Source organism: Annulohypoxylon maeteangense (genome assembly GCF_022496945.1).
Source record: "Annulohypoxylon maeteangense strain CBS 123835 unplaced genomic scaffold GGS22scaffold_2, whole genome shotgun sequence".
Classification (NCBI taxonomy): Eukaryota; Fungi; Ascomycota; class Sordariomycetes; order Xylariales; family Hypoxylaceae; genus Annulohypoxylon; species Annulohypoxylon maeteangense.
The window spans coordinates 3,016,087-3,037,758 of NW_025953249.1; the positions used below are offsets into that span (position 1 = coordinate 3,016,087).

Sequence of the window (21,672 nt, forward strand, 5' to 3'; positions counted from 1 at the left end):
ATAATTAAGAAATATCGAATAAAGTTATTTTTAATTAACATTTTAAGTTTATATTCGAATTATAATAATTTTTATTCGTATATATAAAAATAATTTTAATAATAAATATAAATTATTATTTTTAAATTAATAAGTAAAATAAAAAAAAAATTAAAAAATTAAATTAATATTATAATATTATTACTTTATATTAAACGTATTATAAATCGACTTAATTTCATTTTTTTAATATAATATTAATAATGCGTATAATTTTATTTTAAAAAAATCGCCGAACGAGTTAATATTTAAATTTAAATTTTACATAATTTTCTTTATTATAAAAATGTTAATTTTAACCCCCGATTTCGAAATCATGCGTAAAATTTACTAAAAAAAAGTTAAAGTAATTATGAATTTTACCGTTTTAAAATTAAAAATATAATATAACGTAAAATACCGTTTTATATTTTTCGAAATTAAAAAAAACGTTTATATTCGATTATATAAAAAATATAAATTATTTAAAAATAATTCGTAAAAGTTTTTTATTTAACGCGTGGGATTTTTATTTATTATTTAAAAAATTAAAAACTTAACTTATAAATTAAATATATCGGATAATTAAAAAATCCATAAAGTTATTTTAATAATATATTTATATAAATTATTAAAAAAAATAAACTCGTATTATCGTAAAAAACTTTAATTTAATAAAATTATAATCGAAAAAAATAATAAAAAATAAATTTTATTCGAAATTAAAAAATTATTAACGTATAAAATAAATAAGTAAAAAAAATAATTAAAACTTAAATATTTAATAAAATAAAAAAAATATTTACTTATATATAATAAATGGTATTTTCGTAAATTATTATATTAAAATACGGTTAAACTTATTAATAAATATAATAATTATTATTTTATTTTATTAATTAATTTAAAACCGAAGTTTTTTTTTTCGTTTATTTCGATTTTAATTTTAATTTCCGTTATTATTTAAACTAAACTTATTATAAATATTACCGTTATTTTATAAAAACCTTTCGTTATAATTTTAAAAACGAACATATATATTTCGTTACCGATTTAAAAAACTTTAAAAAAATAAAACATTAAAATAAAATTAACGAAAACGTTAATAATTTTCTTTAACCTTTAAAAGTTATTAAAATTTTAATACTTATTTTTTTTTATATATTATAATGTTTTTTCTTATTTTTTTAATTTTCGAAAAAAATACGAATATATTATTACATAAATTATAAATATTCTTTTTCCGATTAAATCTTTTAAATTTAATTTTAAAATTAAATAATAATTATTTAATTACTTACGTTTTTATATAAATATTTAAAATTAATTAAAATATATCATTATAATAATTATAATTTTCTTATTATTTTAATATATATAATAATTAATAAAAACGTTTTTATTAATATTAAATATAATTAAAAAAAATGTATTTATTTTATATATTTTTAAATATAAATATTATAATAAATTAAATTTTAAAGTTTCGAATAATAAATATAATCGTATATTTAATAATATTTACATTAAAATAAAGTTTTTAAAAAAATTAATTTTTTCGTAAAAATTACTTTATATTAAATATTATATTTATATCGTAATAATAAAAAATTAAAATTATTATTATATTTAATTTTATTAATTTTATTAATTTTATAAACTTATATCGCGAAAACGTTTTTTTATTATATATTAAATATTTAATAAAAATAATACTTTAAATTATTAAATATATATTTATTTAAATAATAACTTTTTATTTTTTTTTATTTTTATTTTTTAATATTTACATTTTCATGTAATTAAAATAAGTTCGTTTTATTAAAACTTAAATTCCGTTAAAACGTAATTTTAAATTCGGATTAATATAATAATAACGTCACGGTCCCGGTTTTTTTTAATTAAATATTTTTATATTATATAATTTTATTAAATTTTTATTAATTTTTAAAAATTTAATTTATTTTAATTAATTACGTTATACGTTTTTTAATAAATTAAGTTATATTTTTTTAAAATTTTATTATAAAAAATATTTAAAAATGTTTTTAATTTATAAAGTGTATTTTTAATTTATAATTATTAAAACATATTAAATAATTCGTAAAAATTAAACAATTTATTTTTATTATTATAATTTTACGAAAAAAACTTTAAATTTAATGTAATTAATTTTATTAAAATCTTTAAATAAAAAATTATATTTAAATGTAATAATTATATTATTTAATTTATAAATGAAAAGTTATATTCGTATATAATTAAAAAATAATTAATAATTATTAAATAATAAAATATTTAAATATATAATTAATTAATTTTATTATATTTATATATAATATAACGTTTTAACGGAATTTAAGCTTTAATAAATTAAATTTTTATAAAATAATTACGATATTTATTTATTAAAACGAAACGAATAAAACGAGTAATATTTTATTTATAAATTATATACATTAAATTAACGCGCGGCTTTAAAATATTTAATAATATATTTAAAAATAACTTTATTAAATAAATTAAAAAAATAAATTTATATTTATTTTAATATATATTTATTAATTAATATTTAATAAAAACTTTTAATATATATTATAATTTATTCCACGAAAAAGTTCGATATATTAAAATTAATTCATTTAATATATCGTTTTAATATAATTAATATAATTAATTTAAACTTTAAAAGCCATTTACTTATTTTTATATATTTAAATTACTTATTATATATATTTTTTATTTTCATTTTTAACTTATAATTATTTAATTAATGATTTATTATAATAATATTTTATTATTAATATTTATTAAAAAATTAAATAAAAAAAATATTATAAATAAAAAAAATATTATAAATAAAAAAAACATTATAAATAAAAAAAATATTATAAATAAAAAAAATATTATAAATAAAAAAAACATTATAAATAAAAAAATATTATAAATAAAAAAAGTAAAAACGTATTAAAAATAAACGGGGTTTCGGTTTTAAAAATAATTAAAGTTTAAAAATAAACATAATAAATAATATAACTTATATATTAATAAAAATAAAATAAATAAAAAGCTTTATTTATATATATATCGTATTTTTTATAACGAAAATATTTAAAAAATTTTTACGTAATAATATTATTATTTTTTAATTTTTAAGTTTTATTTCGTAATAAAAAATAAAAATAATCATTAATAATAAAAAAAATAATTTATAAAAACGTAAATTTTTTTAATAATAATAATATTATATAACATTTTTAAATATTTATTATATGGGGATTAATGTTAAATATTATTAATATTAAAGTATTTAAATATTATTAAATAATTATATATTATATTATTAAAAATATAATTAATTAAAAAAATATATTAATGTATAAAAAAATCATGTATAAAAATTAACACGATATTATCGGGTATTTAAAATTTAATATAACTTTAACGTTTATTAAATAAATTATTATTAAATAAAAACGTAAAAACCTTTTTAAAAAAAGAAAAAAAAAACCACGAATTTTATAACTTTAAATGTTAAAATATTAAGTAATTAAAAGTTTACGTTTTATATTTAAAAAATATATATATATTATTTACGAATTATTATTTAAAATTAATAATTTAATTAATTAATTACTTAAATATATATTTAATATAATATTTATAATTTACATTTATTTTAATATTAAAAAATTATTATATTAAATTAAAATTAAATAACTTTACTTTATTAAAAATTAAATTACGAAACGAAATTAAAAAATTAAGAAATAACGGTTCGTAAAATTAAACGGACTTTTATATAATTATATTTAATCGAAAAAAATTACGTTAATATATATTTCGAATATAATTATTTATATAAAATAAAATATTTTTTAAACTTATTATTATTAAAATAATATTTACTTTTATTAATATTATATTTATATAATATATATATATCGATTAAGTTTTATTACGTTTATATAAAAATAAAAATATAAAAAAAAAACATAATTAATAATTAATTTTAATAAAAGTTCGAAATTAAAACGTGGTAATTATTTATAAATTATTATATTAAAATAAAACTATTTATTTAAATACGTAACGCCGTTTATTATTAACGATAACGTTAATTTAAATAAGTATATTTAATATTAAATTTAATAACTTTATTATTTTTTTTAAAACTTTTTAACGGTTTTATTTAAACTTTCGAAAAAAAATTTTAAAAATAATAACAAGGTTTATAATAATAAAAAACTTCGATTATAAAACGTTTAAAAAATATATAAATTTATATAAAAAATTATACTTTAAAATATATACTTAAACGATTAATTTAAATAAATATATTTAAATAAAAATGCGTTTAATATTAATAAAAAGTTTATTTAATTTTACGTTCCGGGAAATCCGGGAAATAACGACGTTATTACGTAAAAAGTTTTTAAATTTTAATTATTTTTATTATAAAAAACATAATATATATATAAATAAAATTTTTTATTTATTTTACTTTTAAAATTAATAATTAATAAAATTTTTAAAAACTTAACGAACCGAGTTTTAATTTTATAAACTTTTAATTATTAATTTAAAAAAAAACCGAATGTTTAATAAATTATTTAAAAAAATTAATTTTAAAAATAAATTTAAAATAAATATATAAAATAATATATATAAAAATAAAAAATATAAAACTTAATAAATATATAAATATAAAATTAAAATTAAATAAAACTTTTAATATTTATAAAATAAATAAATAAATAATTAAAAAAATATATAATATATTACGCCGTAATTTAATATTTTTATAATAAATTAAAAACTTTAATTTATTTATATTTACGTTTTTAATTAAATTATATTTATATTTAAACTTTTTAACGATTTAATTTTAATTATTATAAAACGGAATTAAAAAATTAAAAAATAATAACGTTATTACGCGAAAAATTTTTAATATTTTCGTTATAAAAAATACGATATATATATAAATAAAATTTTTTATTTATTTTATTTTTAAAATTAACGGTTAATAAAACTTTTAAAAATTTAACGAATTAAATTTTAATTTTATAAACTTTTAATTATTAATTTAAAAAAAAATTAATATTTAATATTAATAAATTAAATGTTATAAAATTCTTTTAAATTTCCTTTTTTTTTATTACTTATTAATTTATTAACTTTTAATAATAAACTTTTTTAATAATAATATTATTATTTAAAAATTTAAAAATATTTATTAATTATAATAATTACGAAAAAACGTATAATAATAATTATAAATTCTTAAGTTATTTATCGTAAAATATTAATATGAAGAAGCACGTGATTAATTAGTTAAAAAAGTTTAATGTATTTAATGTTTTGGCGGTTTAAGGTATTTCGCGCACCATCAAATCTGGCTTCATTTTGTGGTAACGCTTGATGAAGGTAATTGACCATTTAAACCGCTCGTATGAATATGATCAATACCTACCGCACGCTCCCACCACGTGTAAAATCTCATAAGTCTTGACTAAGGTAATTAGACGGTAGTCCGAAGTAATTATGGGCTCTTATATATCCATTAATATGCTCCCCTTTTCATAAAGCTAGGTCTCCTAAATTGTACAAGATATTATCCACGTGCACCCCTTTGTTGAATCGTACAACCTCATGCGGGCAGCTCCCACGCCATTTGCTTATTGGACTTCCGGGAATAACGTCTGGCCCACGCAGACATTTCAGACGGACGGCGTTGTTCGTCTAACTCATGGATGCCTTTCTCCCCCACGCCCAACTCATAGATGACCCTTTCTGGCTCATGGACGAGTTGTTGTTGGCCTAGTTGAGAATGACTGGAATTGGTAGGGATATTTTGTGACTTCCTTCGACGCATAAGTAAAAACGTGCCCACGATCCCCAGCGCTAATGCCCCAAGGACTCCTATTACGATACCAGCAATCGCACCACCTGGTAACGTACCGGCAGGTGGTATTGAACTCGTTGAAGCTATCGCATTCGTTGAAGTCAACGCAGTCTGTACCGTAGGGGTCGTATCCGGAGTTGAGCTTATAATTATGCTAGGATTTGTGCTGGAAGTTGGGCTAGATGTGGCAAGAGGGATGGACAACGCGGATATATCGGCAGAGGTTAATGTCGGAGGGGATGTTATCGAAGCTGCCTTTTGTACTTGGACACTAAATGCCCAGATGGGTTGCGTCGAAATTGTGATATCTGTGTACGTGCCGATGGTCGTGTGTCCGTATTCAATTAGTAAGCTGGTTAAGCGCATGGTCGACGCCGAATAGCTACAACCGAATTTATTATACGCGACCCCTGAATAGCAACTGAAGTCTAGATTGCTAGTAGAAAGCCGGTTAGTTACATCAGTGGCTCGAGGAGTGGGAGTTTACTCAACATACGTCGGACAGCAAATAGTGGTCTCGACATTACTTTGTGTCATGAAACAAGCATTGGTATATCCGTATGGGCATATGGCTGGTGAGTAATAACCGTTGACAACCCATTTCGAAGGCATACAGCCATCATCGGTTTTTGTGGGGCCTACCTGCCATATAACGGCCGTCAAGTCTGCGCCTAAGGAATATGTGTTGCCCGTACTGCAAGTTGAAGGGGCAGAGAAAGTAGTGGTCAGCGGACCAAGGAACGAAGCAGTAGCCGCGATGGCTCCTGGTGGTATTCCTGAAGTCTTTGACGCTGCCATCGTCTATTAGAATAAGGCGACATATTCTGGATTTGTAGGTGTGAGTAGATGAGAGGAATGAAGATGATCTTCACCTGGGCCTGGGCGAATTATTTTTCAGCAGCCTCCCAACTGTGCTCTTCTAGTTGTGGCGTAAGGTAACTGTCACTGAAACTCAGTGATGTAGCAATGGGAATGCCGTGCATCTATCCATCTTAAAATAACATCTATGTGAAACTATCACAAAATGTTACTTAACGACCTTCTCATTATGGGAACTATCTAATGTTACTGCATGGGTAAAATGAGATGTTGGTTCTCTGCTTGTTGGCTGTGCCGGTGAGCTGCATGTCTTGTAGAGAGCTACCCCGACTAGGACGACATATTAAATTGCATACACCTTCGTCGTAAAAAAGGCAGGGTCTATGCCCTGCATAAACATATTAAGTTGAAAGAGTAATTAGATTTAACGAAGGGTGGAAGGAAATCCGAAACACTTGTACGGGTTCATATCGAAGGGATGAGGGAGTCTGAAGAGGTTACACCCTGAGCCCTAATCCACTAAGTAGGTTGGATTGTAGTTATCGCGACGGCAAGAAGACCGGCGGGTCTTGAACTACACGCCAATATGGATGCGTCTCTGGTAAATAATGTCAAACGCTCGTGACCAAAGCTGACACCGATAAATCGGAAATTTGACGGAGTGAGATCCATATGCCACCGATCTATTGTCGAAAAATGAAAGAATTTCCCGTACGGCTTGAATGGGCACTAGCTCATGGTATTGGTATCGTAATGTTTGGAGCACTTTTTAGGTCAAGCTTTAAGGGGAGTTCAGAAGTTCGCTATGCGGGGTAGCGGGGATAGATATGCTGATATCTGCTATCCTCTCAAATGGACTTATTCAGAGATAAGTATCGAGCAACTTCAAAGTGTACCTGGAGGTTTTCGAATGGATAGGCTGCTCACTAAGCTTTGATATCTATATTGAGATTTAATCGCGGGTTGCGCGACCTTGATTTTCCGCACTGCTTCGATCATATGAAGTAGTAAGTTTGTGAAGGGACTGCCTAAAAGCAGTGATGATGGCGCGCCGTCCAACCATCGCTATTGCCGGCCTGGCTTGTGAAACTTCGACTTTTACGCCATCGAGGACGCTTGCACTAGCGTTTCACCCTCAACGTGATGCGGAGATTATAAGAAGATATCCCTTTATACAGCCTGGAACACCTCTGGGCGATGCTGCAGAGTGGCGTGGCGCGCTAATTGGCCATGCTTTACCAGGTGGCATGGTGACCAGAGATGCCTTTGAATCTCTTTCCGCCGAGATCGTTAGCCGTCTTACCCAGATAACGGCCTCCACGAAAGTCGACGGGTTCTGGTTCGACATACACGGTGCTATGTGTGTTGAAGGACTTGATGATGCGGAGTACGAACTTTTGAAGCGCATCCGTGAGGTTATCGGACCGGACGTGCTGGTATCAGCTTCAATGGACCTGCACGGCAATGTCTCGCGGGAACTAGCGCACCAGACGGATTTAATTACTTGCTACCGCACAGCACCTCATGTAGACGTTGCTGAGACGAAAGAGCGGGCTTGTCGAAACCTACTTCAGTTGCTTCAACGGCAGGCGAATGGTGAGACCGTGAGACCGTTTAAGGCTTGGGCGCCGATTCCTATTCTTCTGCCAGGCGAGCAAACCTCAACAAGAGATGAACCAGCTGCACACATTTACGCCGCTGTACCCGAGGTTGAAGCTATGGAAGGTGTTTTAGATGCAGCAATTTGGGTCGGTTATGCTTGGGCAGACGAACCGAGAAATCGGGCTGTTGTTGTGGTTACTGGTTGGGACAAGCAAGCTGTTGCCATAGGCGCTGAGAAATTGGCGCGCTTGTTCTGGGATTCCCACAAAGACTTCACTTTCGTCGCACCTACAGGATCATTTAAGGAGTGTCTGGATACCGCATTAGCATCTAACAAACGCCCATATTTTATCTCGGACTCCGGTGATAACCCCACGGCGGGAGGTTCAGGTGACGTCACCTGGGGCTTGACACAGTTACTTTCGCGTCCGGAATTCAAAGTAGATTCAGGACCAAAAGTGATCTACGCCAGCGTACCGGGACCCGAAGCGATTCAGAAGGCTGTCGATGCAGGCATCGGAGCAACCGTGACAGTAACTGCTGGCGCAGAAGTAGATGACATTCATGCTGGTCCAATAACCATGACTGGTCAGGTACACTCAATAAAACATGGAGACAGACACGCAGAGACCGAAGTGGTTCTGCAAGTGGGAAGCGTCTTCGCGATTCTAACGAAACTGCGCAAGCCGTACCATCACGAGAGTGACTTCACGGAACTCAACCTTGTGCCTCGCTCTGCGGATATTGTTATCGTCAAGATTGGATATTTAGAACCGGAGCTGTATGATATGGCCAAGGACTGGATGCTGAGTCTTACGCCTGGTGGCGTTGACCAAGACTTAGAGAGATTAGGCCACAAACAGATTTTGCGTCCAATGTGGCCGTTCGATCGTTCATTTGAAGAACCAGATCTCTCAGCAAGATTAGTTTCGATGTCTAATGAAGCATTATAGATCGATATCAATATTAACCGTGATGTACGAAGTAAGATGTAAGATGAAAAGTTACGCGTTTTAAGTTTCTATTCTGGTTAATATTATTGGTAGCTTTTGAGGGTTGAACCTGTCTAAATGCATACTCCCTTATTAAGGTATAGCGGATATAGTAGCCACAGACCTTAGTAAGCCTCGTTAATAGAAACAGATTGGACCCCACCATATCCCCTGAGAAGATGCTTTCCTCTTTCTCGAGAATCCAACCTCCAACAACTTAACTCGGCCTATTCATTTTCCTCTAAGAAATATCACCATTCAATCTAGCCTTACGTGGGAGTAATACTTCCTCTTGAGATGGCTCATCCTTTCCCTTCCGTATTCCAGCTATTATGGATGCAGGGTGAAGCCGACGCTAGTCAGACGATGATCCGGCAATCGATTCCTCATCCTGGATGCGGCTGAATAGCCGTTTTCTGCCTTGCCCATCGTAGGATTTGAAGAACCGTTGAATCTCGAAGGCTTATGCCATACTTTAATGTCTTGGATTTCACCTAGGTCGTTCTCATTATGTCTACGATCGCTACATGTGCCTAGCAACAAGGTGTCGTAGGTACTGCACATTGGCCCCCAAGCCACTAATTCTAGGCCAAGCATATTGGTCAGTTTGACTGCTTGGATTGGGGACTTCGATCTGGACCTCTCATCGACCAACATAATGCTGTCATCTGACAGTTCTGCTTATTATTTCACTCGGTCGCACGGTATACTCAGATCCGGATAAGCAATGGTCGCCAGCTATCTTGGATAGTATGGCCGAAACTCGCTTTCTCCAATCCTTTTTTTTTTTTTTGCTATGATCACCGACGTATAGCGACGAAACTCAAATGAACAAGACCGTTTATTTATGCGTCTGCCAAGCAACACGTTGCTCAACAATCTATACCGGTGTCAACTCCGCAAAAATCTATATTAGTAGCTTACTGTTCCTCGCCTACATAGCCACTTGCTGACGTTTCAACTAACATCGTTCGACGTTTGTTCATATCTAGACACGAAACAAAACATGTAAACCATTTATTAAGTATTGCCAATTATCAGAACACAACGCGTTGATGAGCCACATGAGGGGAAATGTTCATTTCGAAACGACGGGGACGGATTTGAATCCTGAGCTGAATCCGGATTTGCCCCACGGAGCAACGCCAGGTGAAAGCCACTCTGATATCATTGGCGCCTATCTTTCTATACAATATGGCGTGAAGATCGAGAGCCAAAGCCCAAGGATTAGCCTGCTTCAATACGATGCAGCGGCCGGCCGTTCTCCAATCTCATCGGAGAGGTCCTCTTCTGGAACCGATTCTGGGACAGAGCAATCGAGGATAGCAGCCTTTTATCATGATTCAAAATTGGCACCACTTCCTTTAAGACCCTTGAGCGCATCGCAACATGGTCAAAAATATTCCATCCAAGATGAATCTCGGCCCCCAAACTCGACAGCAAACACTACTGCTCTAACTCCAGGGCTAACACGAGGACACAAGACCCCAACGCGTCACCATCTTCCTCCAGGGGTATGGGAACGTCATAAAGAAGAGATTCACAAACTATACATTGAACAGAATAAGCCTCTAACTGAGTTAATGGAAATTATGAGAAAGAAGGGCATTGAAGCTACGTTAGTACTCGTAGTAGGAAATAGTTCATTGTGAGGCCGTATACTAATTTGTAATAGGCCTCGTATGTACAAAGCCAAATTTGCGCAATGGGGGTTTGTCAAAAACAATAAGCAAAAAGATGTGGCAACGATGTTACGACTACAACGCGAGCGAGGTGCTGTCGGCAAAACCACAGCATTCCGTCGCCATGGGAGGGAGATCGACATCGAAGCTTACATGAAGCGAAAAGGCATTTCGAATTTTGACCTTGCTGCGCCTATGACTGATGCTGACTTGCCGGATTACCTACGAGCGCTCACACCTCCGCCTGCTGAGCCTCAACATATGACTCTTCCATCTCACCTTCATGCACAAGAGGTCCTCGTTTCGTGTTTTAGAGATCTCGCCCTGGGTTGGCATGATTCAACACCAGCGCCAGAATCTTTCGAGGATGACTTCAATCTTTATTTCGATGGCGAGCTGTGCGAAGCTACGAGGGACTTTAGTCGAGCATGCTGGTTCTTCTCAAGAAATCACAATTCCCATGGTTCTTTGCTTAGTCAGCGCGCCTTTTCGTCATTACACCTTATTCTTAGAGCACCCTCGGCTCTTGGTCTCTTCGACCTACTAGTAGCTAGCGTCATGTCCCCAGATCATGGCCTCATTAAGGAACTATGGAAGTATCTTGCGGGATATGCGGAAGTGATCCTAGGATCATCAAGTACTCTATATCGACTGTTCGCGGCTCTAAATGAGGTCTTCAACAACAACTCACTACAAATCGGAGTAGATTTCATGTTCAATTGTATGGAAAGTATAATCGGCATGTTGCTAGAGACAAACGACTTCGCACAGACCGTGGTACCTTCTATCACCTTTTTCTTGTTAGGAGACTTAATTCTCTTCAACTCGTCAAGGACCAATTTGCCATCCCTTCAAAGGGCAGTGGCTTGCACGTCAAGGCTCTCTTCCAAGGGGAAGAAACCCTGCTCGAGTATAGTAAGATTCATTGAACCGGCAGGGTATCTCTGGCAACATGGGCCTTACGATGACCATTCTGCCCAGCTCGCCTACTCATCTCTTAACCTTATAGATGAGTTGCCTAATCAGGACGATTGGACGCACTGGGTATCGTGGCGCGTCATTGCGCACTTCCATCGAAGCCGATGCGATGCAGGTGGCTCTACACTAGGACCACGACATGCATTGGCCAGATATGCCCTTGAAAAGGCCATTGATGCCACCGAGGCCGGACGTGGCTTCAGCGACTCGCAAATATTCGAAAACATGGAAACTCTAGAAGCTTGGCATCGCGAAGCAGGGGATACAGCACAGGAATTGGCTGTGCGGCAGCGGAGAGAGAAGGGATTACACGATTATCTCCAGTCATTACAACAAGGTAGCACAGCGACTCTACCCTAAACGAAAGGTTCGAGATAAAGACTCCAGTCATTTCTGACATGTTCAGCCTTACGAAAGGCAATTTTCTTGATCGACATGGATGCGAACTCTACATTCTACAGACACATTGCAAGCGCGAGACATAGATAAAACGCCAGAAGTGCGTTATAATAATTCGAGCTGCTAGACTTAATCTGTAGACTCGAAATGATACGGTATGTCTCATAGGTAGCGAATTAAATAATTATATTCTATGCATCTTTGTTGCTTCAATCTAGAAACGCGAAAATTCCATGCTACCTATCGTGAGCCTTCCCAGTCCAATTAACAACGCCCGAGCAAGCAAGCAATGTGAGAACAAGGGATGCTTCTACAGGCGTTGATCTACAAGTGCCTAATACCATGCATGCAACCAACTTAGGGAATAACCACGGCCAAGAATACGCGTAGAGGACCTCGGGAAGTATACTTAGCCCTAATACCCTTATATAGCACCAACCTTCTCATCCCACCAACTCCTCCAATCAACATACTTCCTCCCAACCCTCGCCTCCTCCGCCGCGAACACCATAGCATGGCTGCGTATGATCTCCTCAAGACTACATCCAATAAACTCGCGCTGAGCCCTCGGCGCCGCCCACCCATGATTCTTCACGCGGTCAACTGCTAATATGAAGTTCCGCGTGATACCGTGATCACCACCGCCGTGGCCTAGACTCTCTAGCTTAGGGTGATACGATGTCTGCGCGCCGGTGCGGAAGTCCTCGATGGTGATGGTGCGCGAGTCCGCGTAGATTTCGCCGGTCGTGCCGTATATGTATGTGAACCGGTGGCATTGCCGCTTTGTTTGCGCGATCATGTGGAAAGTCGCTTGTTTTGCGCCGCGGTGGCCTACACTGTCTGCGTATGCGTCCTGCTCGGCTGACAGCGGCTCTTCGTCCCATTTTATCGTTACGGTTTGCTCGTCGCATACGTCGTTGTCGGACTCGAACACACATCGTCCGAACCAGTTCCGCGCATCGATTTCTGCTTGCGGGGTTGTGGATGTGTAGTCTTCTCCGAGCGTTTGGAGTAGTTTGGGTCGCGCGGCTTCGATGTCGCCCCCGAAACTCTCGATGTCCGGCAGTACGACGCTCATTGGCCACCGGATGTTCCCTGTTTCTAGACCTTGGTGTCGCTGGCTTTCGTATACCCGCTTGCTTGAGTACATGCATGACGGCTCGGCTGCGCAGCTTAGGCAGTTGGTTGCGTCGCCCGCGGCTTTGGGCTTCCGGCTGCGTTTGAAGAATTGTAGGGAGCCCGTCGAAGATACTTCGGATGGTATGTGTGGGGCCGCGTCTGACTCCGGGTGTGTGGGTGAGCAGAGGAGCCATAGGATGATGTCGATGTCGTGGCAGCTTTTGGTTAGGAGAGAGGGCGCTGTTGTCGATTCCTTACGCCAGTTCCCTCGCACGTACGAGTGAGCGAAGTGCCAGAACCCGACGGGTTCCGTATGCACGACGCTGAGAATTTCGCCGATGGCGCGGTCTTCTAGGAGGAGTTTGCGTAGTAGCATATTGTGCGGTGAGTATCGCAATACGTGACCGACTGAAAACACTTTGGTTGGTTGTAAGGGGGCTACCGCCCGATAGATGCCGACGCAGTCGTCTAGAGTTGTGGCTAGAGGTTTCTCACACATGATGTGTAGGTCTAGTGGAGCGAGGGCTACCACGACATCGTGATGCATCTCATCACGGACACACACGAATGCCGCGTCCACGCCCTCTGGTACATTCTCCCCCGCGGCCTCGCGCTGCCGTCGTTGGACCTCCCACTCGATAAATTCGCGCCAGTCGGCGAAGCTTGAGCCTTCAGGAGCCGGGTGTTTAGCGTCGGACCAGATGAAGGTCCGGACGTAATCCTGCCTCTTGTAGATATCGGGCTCGCAAACAGTGGCGATTACGCCGTTACTGGATTGTAAGGTACACCGACCATAGACGCGGCCCCGCGAACCGGCTCCGATAATCAAGATGCGCGGCGGTTTGGCGGATAGAGGGGGTGGCGTTGGGGGCCTAACTTCGGTCCCTGCGGGCTCATTTTCGAGGTCCGCGGGGCCTTCGTCTTGGATGTTGTGAGGAGCCATTGTGACGAGGTTATAGATCTATCCGTATAGAGTAGAAAGAGGCAAATATTAGGTTACGTTTTCGGCTTGGATTCAGTGATAGAGCTCCCAATTTAAGCAGAAGCTTTGCTAAGTATCTAGATCTCTTACTTGACACCTAAACTATCGATGAAGCTGAAGATAGGTGCACTAACAACACACAAGATCTCACTAGAGAGGTTTCACATACGTTGGTATGTTGGTGATGAGAATGATATTATCTTAGCTTACAAACATTATGCGATGGATGGATGGATGAAGTGTTTCATGATATACCTAAGTTCAGTTGTAGATATTATGAGACGGAGAAGGGGAGATAGGGAGAACCGATGAGTTGTGTTGAAGCATGGAAACCCAAGGTTTAGTATCGGCCTATCAGGCGATAGCCGATTTGTTACCGATCCGTTCTTAGTGGCTGCCCTATTGCAGACGGGGCGGCGGCATAAAGAAGCAGGAAGCAAGAAACTTAGCGCTTGATGATCTCGACTTTGGAACGCACCTACCATGATTGAAGATAGGTTGGAATGTTTCTTGATAACTTTATGTGAAGTATAAAAAAAGGAAATCTCAATGCGACAGGGTGATTGATCATTAGGTCGGGGAAAATGCATTGTGACGCTATGTACCACACAGCTTGAAGACACCGGAATTCACAATAAACCCGCGGTCAACTTAGAACCCTTCCAATTAAACATTCAAACATGCATGGATTATACTTTATTCCACCACTAAGATAGAATTAAGAACAACCTTGGAAATTAGTAGATAATGAAGAAACTAATCTTAACATGGTGAGTTGTCGACTCTTTTGTGGTTAGCATGTGAATAGGCGAGCCCTGTCGCTTATAGCGCACATTTAGGGAATGTCATATAACTATTGGCAAGCACTCCTTGCCCACTAAGGGCGTGTAACTCAGTGGTAGAGTGCTCGCTTTGCACTGGATCTAATTCTAACAGTGTGAGATTTGCGAGAAGCCCAGGGTTCGACTCCCTGCTCGTCCAACTTTTTGTCTCCTACAATTGATGATATTTATCTTAATTCGTCATTTTCTTGTTCTTTTTTTTTACTAGCGCTCCTCTGATTTAAAGAGCTAGGTCATTTACGTTGTGGTTTTCTCCTACATCAACACGTCTCTCCCTGTGAATAGCCTCTAACCAATCACCGTAAACCTTCAGTGGTCATAAGTAAAGCAGTCGATGCGACTTCCATACGTGACCGATCTAGCGGAATTTTTAAACTCCAATCAATTAACCGCCTCAAAACTTTAGAATTATAAGTTGAAATTTAAGAAGTATATATCCCCAGCGAACAATTATATCCTGAATCCACCCATTAGGTATGTAGTTTCCACACCGGCAACATAACCCCCTTACCCACCTTCCCCAACATTGTCCCCGTCTCCCCCAGTCCTACTAGTAAACGTACTCAAGAAGGAAACCCCGTAGGCTGGGGATTATCACATTCCGGCACCGGCTCACACGCGTCATTGCCGGGAGTACACCCAGAAGCCTGACATCCTCCATCGCACGTGTACAAGCTGGGGTGGCCGTCGTCGCACTTGAGGAAGTAGTCAGGGTACTCGCAGGAAATCCAGGTACCGCCGTCGTCGACGCACTGGTCGCGCACGTATCTGCCGGAGAGGACGCCCGGGTTTGGGATGGCTGTTGCGAGGCCGTAGAGAATGGCGGTGATGAGGGCTGAGGTGGTGATCTTCATGGTTGCTTAAGGTAAGGAGATAGCTGGACTTTGGGTGTAGCCTTTGTGTTTTGATATAGGGATGATCTGGTGTATGTAGCGGGTAAAAGTCCAACTTATTGGTAGATATGCATGAAATGTATGAATGAATGGAGTATGTAGAATTCTTATAGACTACTCTCCTTGTTCATGATATGAAGGAGATCGGAATGGTCGGGAAGGGCTCTCATCAAGGAGTATCTCCCTAGCTACTTTAATCGCCCGAGCACTTTTACCTAATCACGTCAAACGGCTCGATTATCGTTTACAGTGGTAAGATTTAATATATTTGAACATCTAGCTCCAAGCCATGTTATATATCGCAAAGGTGGCCTTAACACAAGCCGCTCAATCGCGCAAGGGGTGTTTTGGATAAACTTCAGATGGGAAATCCCGTGCTAGCTGTAGTCAGATACTCTTCAAGGGGTCTCGCCAAGAATATTATGAAGGACAGAATATAATATAGAATGAGTATACGCCTCATTTCTATCACTTGGTACTTCTAGATCTTAGACGTCTGCGTTGCTAGCTAAGATTGTGGAGATAGATGTTTCCAGGATTTCATAATGGCTTCGTCAGGACTAGTCGTATGTCTATTGCTCACAAACTACCTATCACTCGTTAATATCACTAGCAATAACGAGCGGTTCGTTTTATTACGCTATGTTTCTCAAGCCATTGCTACACACCTAAACAATTCAGTGGTCTACCCAAAGAGCCACCAAGCGCCCCTCCAATCTCCACGCCATATCCTCCCTCAACAATATTATTCATCTTAACCATCTAGAAATAAATGTCATTCCACCCCTATACAATTACTCCGAACATCGCTATGTGTAAAAGTTAACAAGGATCTACTGGCCGAGTAGTTCGTGAGCCAGCTGGGTGATTTCGTCTTCGCTCAGCTCCTGGCTCTTCACTTTCTCGGCCTTCGCGGCGTCAAAGCGCCACAGACCTCCCGTCTTGTCAGCATCGCCGTTTGCAGTCAAGCCAACATTGGAAGCCAATGACTCAAGCGTCGCATCCGGCTCGGTTGCAGCGGCGAAGTACCTGCGCTCCCACTCACGGCCCTCAGATTGCTCCTTCTTCCGCATCGCACGCTGCGCATTTTCAATCTTGGTCTTCTCTTTGCCAACGTAATCCATGTCTCCCTTCGAGATACCTGCAGCGACATTGGCCCATGCGCGCCTCGACTCAAGTGGATGTTGCTTCTCGATAGGAGCAACTATCAGCTCGGCGATAGGGCTGTTGGTAGGATCCCAACTCTCAAGAAGGTTCTTCGGTGAATTATTCTTCACTGGTCCGGAATGAATCTCAAATGCCTTCGTCCACTGACCGGAGCAGTTGTAGATCACCTCCTTTTCCTTACCAGTGGGGTAAAGAGTTGCCGTAAATGAGTTCTTCTTGCCGCTTAACCAACCCTTGCCACTATAGTCGATCTTGGCAGTGTATCCCGTCGACGAAGTGATGTATGATGCGCTGTCAAGCTCGATGAAGGGCGCGCCGAATATCAACCCCTCGACGTGAAGCGACGGTAGCGTGATTAGGAAGGTGTCTTTCTCCCCAGGGTCGGCAGGGTCAGGAACCGTAAGCACCGCATGTCCTATCTGCTTGATATTGATAGTCTTGGAAAAGCTGGCCTTCTGAGCATTGTACCCTTGGAGGTGAACTTTGGAAGGGTGGTTGATAATGCTGTAGGCAGTGGCAGGTGGGTGGTGGCTAAACTATTGGTCAACAAAAATATTTATCTACACGAGGAAATCTAGATTTAATAGACGTACTTAACCTGCTCGCTGATTAATTCGGTTGTACCAGCACTATCTTCCCATTTGCCCAAGAATAGTTCGCCTAAGAAGGGGTTGAGGGGCTTCTTCTCGTTGCCATATTGCTCGCTCCGGCTCGCGTATTGCTGCTTGAGAGTGGTCAAGAACCATTTCAGTACTAGCAAAGCCCTCTTGGCGGGATCGGATTCGTGTGCGGGTGCGGCAAAGACGCTGGGGTGCTCCGCCCAGTACGAACTGAACTCAGTGAGACTCGTGGAGGAGAGGATAAAGGGTGGAGCCGTCAGGGAGGAAAGGTCGCCATTGAAAGATGCGATGGACTAATCCAAAGGACTTATCGTTAGCAAAGAATTAGAAGTCATAATATGATCGTGAACTATTAACTGACTTTGAGGAATGAGGTCCAACTAGAACCAGTGGCTTGGGAGTTTGGTGTAACTTCCGACATTATGACGTCTCCAACTGATTGCCTACAGATTCGCGGACACGGCGGGGTTGAGATGATACCCTAATGTGGTCGGCCAGACCCCCTAAACTTGATGTCCGAAAGCTGGTATTCAACTTTCGTGAAAATGAATAAGGCGCAAGACCGACAAGATGATAATATTGTTATCTTGGCGGGGAAAGTTCCACAAGGGATCTGGATCTGAGAATATGAATTATTTTATTCGATGGATCGACAAGCTGTTCCAAAGTTGGGTCGCGTGTAGGGCAAGGCAGGCTGAGCGGGTAAACAAAGCTTCCTGTGCTTCTTGTTTTCGGAAGAAACGGAAAAGGGTTGGTATCACAAAACTGAATCAAATTTTGATTCCCTTTCAGCTGAAGTGTAAGGTCGGCGGTTGTCGGATCGATTGAGTAATAGACAATGCTAAGGTTTAGGTAGATCAAGAAGGCGTCCGCACACCACTTTTGAATTTGACGTCAAAAAATAAACTTCCCCACACGTCATAGGTTCCGTACTATTAAACTAGGTACCTTCATAGTACCTCCAGTAACCCCTGCTGGGTTCACTTAGCTTGCTTGGCCGTGGATTAGCGCGATCTGAAATCGGCCTGAAAAGTTATGTGCCCAACTTTGGAATCTAAGGTTTAGGACGCAACACCACCTGCCTATACTGGACGAAGACCTGAGATGACATCCATGGATATGTACAGACACTACTATGTATCTTCTTACCTTGAGCCTTGCCAAACATAATGTTAATTAAGGTTAGTATGTAAGAAATACACCAGGCACGTACCGAATGATAAGAGGTAATTCACTTAGGGGTCTTGGAGTATTATTATAAATACCTACATGTGGTTTCTTCGGTACATACCTATGGATAGCTTAAATCTATCTTGCAGCGTCACATTGCATTTTTAACACATATTTACCAGAAATTACTTTAACTACCTAGTAGTAAATACAACATAGTATGTATCTACCAAAACCACATGCATGGGATAGGAGACGTGCATCAAGCAGTGCTGTGGTACCTTTTATGATCAGCAGCATCGCCCGTAGGGTTTGCGGCTAACGTCCATGTGTAGGTAGACTGTTCAGTCCTATTAGGATTAAGATACTTATCTACGATCCATTACAAATTACAGTCCGTCCCGGGTATCGTTCCAAGTCATGTGCTTCCACCTTGCGAAGTCTATAATATCGTCCGTCCGACCATCATTTCCTTGCTGAATGACACCCCGTGTGTATCCTACCCACCCCGTATATATACAGAATAAAATCTTCAAACAGAATCCGGAGACCCAAGAGTCTTATTTCGGAGAGTGGCATAAACTTTCTAGCTTCTTGGCTAGTTTCCCATTTATGCCTGAAAATCGACCCTCGACATGATCTCCGAGGATTGCCCATTGTGAAAAGTGACATTGTTGCCGTCCTGGGTCGAACGCCCAAGCAAGGCATCCGACCGGATGTTCATGGCAGATTTTGACACACTCGTCAACTTCCGTGATTTTATCCACGGTCGTACTATACTCGTCAAGTCGCCCAACATAATCCACATTGGTTCGAATCGGTTCGGCAATGAATGATGAGAAGTCCGGCGCACCATAAATCTTACCCATCTGCCTCCAGAATACGGGTTCCGTCATATTCTTGAAGGTTTCGCCTACGTGCACCATAGCATCATTGTTTCCAAGACCATGGAATGAAACAAGAGGCAAACAGAACCGATCAACCCACATCCGCGTCATCCAGGGAGGCTCGCCGTTGAAAAGACGTCGGTATGTTTCGTCTAAGTAAATACCGATCTTCATAAATGTTGTAGAAAGTAGTTTGTCACCCCAGATCGCCGTAGCTGACTCTTGATGACCTTCGGCAACGACTTCAGGGTGTTGGTCGTATAGCTTGCTAAGAGCAGCACCAGACATGACCACGGACGACCCTCCATGCGGGAAGCGACCTTTATAGTCGCCTACCGGATTCCCAAGAAATTGTGGCTTGGCATAATTCAAATGCCCGAGAACTAAATTCAGGGACGACTTGATGATGTATGTGTCGTCATCGGCCATGATGTACCACTTCTTTTTTGGTAGGGTTTGCCATGCATACTCAAGACTAGAGAGGAACTATACTGAAGTCAGCTAATATGTGCTTGTTTGCTATTCATCGTGAGTGTCTAACCTTCATCGCATCGAGTTCCCACCCCATGTCTTTACCTAACCCATCGGCAAGCATCCACTCTTCACCGTCGACGGCATCGGCAAGGTTCGCGTATTTCATTACACGCTCCTGTTGTTCTAGACCCTTAAGGGCTCCTCGTTCTAAGTTCCACCCAATAATATCGATAACTGGCACCTCCTTACCATTCGCGAAAGTGTAGTTTTTCTGATCCGGGAGTAAGGGGAAATCCTGGGTGACTATAGTATCGGCGTAGAAAGACTCGTTACTCAACGCTCGTAACGCTGCCGGAACTCGTCGCTTCGTTCCAAAACCAGTCTTAACTATTATAGCGATGTCATTATTAGGATCGATCGGATATCGTTGGGGTTTGAAGAGCCAGGAATCGGACGGGTGTACGTTTTGGTAATAGTCTTGGATAACATTGTGTTGGAATCTAAAGAACGATCTTGGTCGACTGTCGTACGGGGTCAAATTATATATAATAAGGAAAAAGGCCAGCGCGCCCAATATTATCTTCTGCGGACGAGACAGGCGCGTAATACAAGAGCGAATGGACCTTCGCTCGGCGATCCCCATTGTTGTGGTTCACTGATATTGTTGATTTACCGATGTAGTCCTACAACCGAAACCAACGACCACAAGATGCCGACCGAGGAGACTGGGAACATGCGTACGAAGGAGTGAAGGTGAAACTGAAACGATTGTGTGAATGGTTCGTAGATGACCGAGATGTAGGACGAATGAGCACCTATACTTAGATAAGTCCGGATAATAGGTAGACTGAAGAAAGGGATGAAAAGGAAAATGAGAATTGAGAACTTTTCTTCCTTGGAACTTAGTCGGACAGGTTAGAGTAGAGTTCAGAAACAATCAAGTAATTGAGCTCGCAATATGCGGGGGTTAGGAGGTTTAGTGTTCAGACTAGGTATCTAATTTTGGGACTGATCTTGATCAGGGGTCTATGGTTGGCTGAAAATGAGGTACGATGGTACGGGTGCTACGGAGTTCAGCCAAGGATGTGTACTAAAGCGAGATTTTCTTGATTTTCTCTAA

At 38.0% G+C, this 21,672-nt stretch overlaps 7 protein-coding genes and 1 non-coding gene across 8 annotated transcripts; 3 read left to right on the plus strand and 5 right to left on the minus strand.

Moving 5' to 3' along the window:
• Positions 1-5,671: 5,671 nt before the first annotated feature.
• Positions 5,672-6,292, minus strand: GGS22DRAFT_185007 (uncharacterized protein; the record flags this gene model as incomplete). Its single annotated transcript, XM_047964259.1, has 1 exon — positions 5,672-6,292. The coding sequence occupies one exon, from the start codon at positions 6,290-6,292 to the stop codon at positions 5,672-5,674; it is 621 nt and encodes a 206-aa protein (XP_047823263.1).
• Positions 6,293-7,582: 1,290 nt separating this feature from the next.
• Positions 7,583-9,337, plus strand: GGS22DRAFT_71041 (Microcystin LR degradation protein MlrC). The gene has a single exon (XM_047967877.1). The coding sequence runs from the start codon at positions 7,786-7,788 to the stop codon at positions 9,298-9,300; it is 1,515 nt and encodes a 504-aa protein (XP_047823264.1). The 5' UTR covers positions 7,583-7,785; the 3' UTR covers positions 9,301-9,337.
• An 892-nt stretch (positions 9,338-10,229) lies between these two features.
• On the plus strand, positions 10,230-12,591 carry GGS22DRAFT_71053 (uncharacterized protein). The gene is made up of 2 exons (XM_047967878.1): positions 10,230-10,957; positions 11,015-12,591. The coding sequence occupies exons 1-2, from the start codon at positions 10,395-10,397 to the stop codon at positions 12,357-12,359; spliced, it is 1,908 nt and encodes a 635-aa protein (XP_047823265.1). The 5' UTR covers positions 10,230-10,394; the 3' UTR covers positions 12,360-12,591.
• On the minus strand, positions 12,570-15,003 carry GGS22DRAFT_153880 (NAD(P)-binding protein). The gene has a single exon (XM_047959936.1). The coding sequence runs from the start codon at positions 14,458-14,460 to the stop codon at positions 12,823-12,825; it is 1,638 nt and encodes a 545-aa protein (XP_047823266.1). The 5' UTR covers positions 14,461-15,003; the 3' UTR covers positions 12,570-12,822.
• A 318-nt stretch (positions 15,004-15,321) lies between these two features.
• GGS22DRAFT_196955 (uncharacterized protein) lies at positions 15,322-16,302 on the minus strand (the record flags this gene model as incomplete). Its single annotated transcript, XM_047965914.1, has 2 exons — positions 15,958-16,302; positions 15,322-15,422 (listed from the first exon to the last, which is right to left on the minus strand). The coding sequence occupies exons 1-2, from the start codon at positions 16,193-16,195 to the stop codon at positions 15,322-15,324; spliced, it is 339 nt and encodes a 112-aa protein (XP_047823267.1). The 5' UTR covers positions 16,196-16,302.
• Positions 15,381-15,480, plus strand: GGS22DRAFT_t12. The gene has a single exon. It is a non-coding gene; the product is annotated as a tRNA-Ala (tRNA).
• Positions 16,303-16,752: 450 nt separating the features above from the next.
• On the minus strand, positions 16,753-19,020 carry GGS22DRAFT_153881 (Oxysterol-binding protein). Its single transcript, XM_047959937.1, has 3 exons — positions 18,383-19,020; positions 17,995-18,314; positions 16,753-17,932 (listed from the first exon to the last, which is right to left on the minus strand). The coding sequence occupies exons 1-3, from the start codon at positions 18,440-18,442 to the stop codon at positions 17,068-17,070; spliced, it is 1,245 nt and encodes a 414-aa protein (XP_047823268.1). The 5' UTR covers positions 18,443-19,020; the 3' UTR covers positions 16,753-17,067.
• Positions 19,021-19,385: 365 nt separating this feature from the next.
• GGS22DRAFT_153882 (glycosyltransferase family 31 protein) lies at positions 19,386-21,538 on the minus strand. Its single transcript, XM_047959938.1, has 2 exons — positions 20,620-21,538; positions 19,386-20,564 (listed from the first exon to the last, which is right to left on the minus strand). Exons 1-2 carry the CDS (start codon positions 21,193-21,195, stop codon positions 19,752-19,754), a joined length of 1,389 nt encoding a protein of 462 aa, XP_047823269.1. The 5' UTR covers positions 21,196-21,538; the 3' UTR covers positions 19,386-19,751.
• Positions 21,539-21,672: the final 134 nt, after the last annotated feature.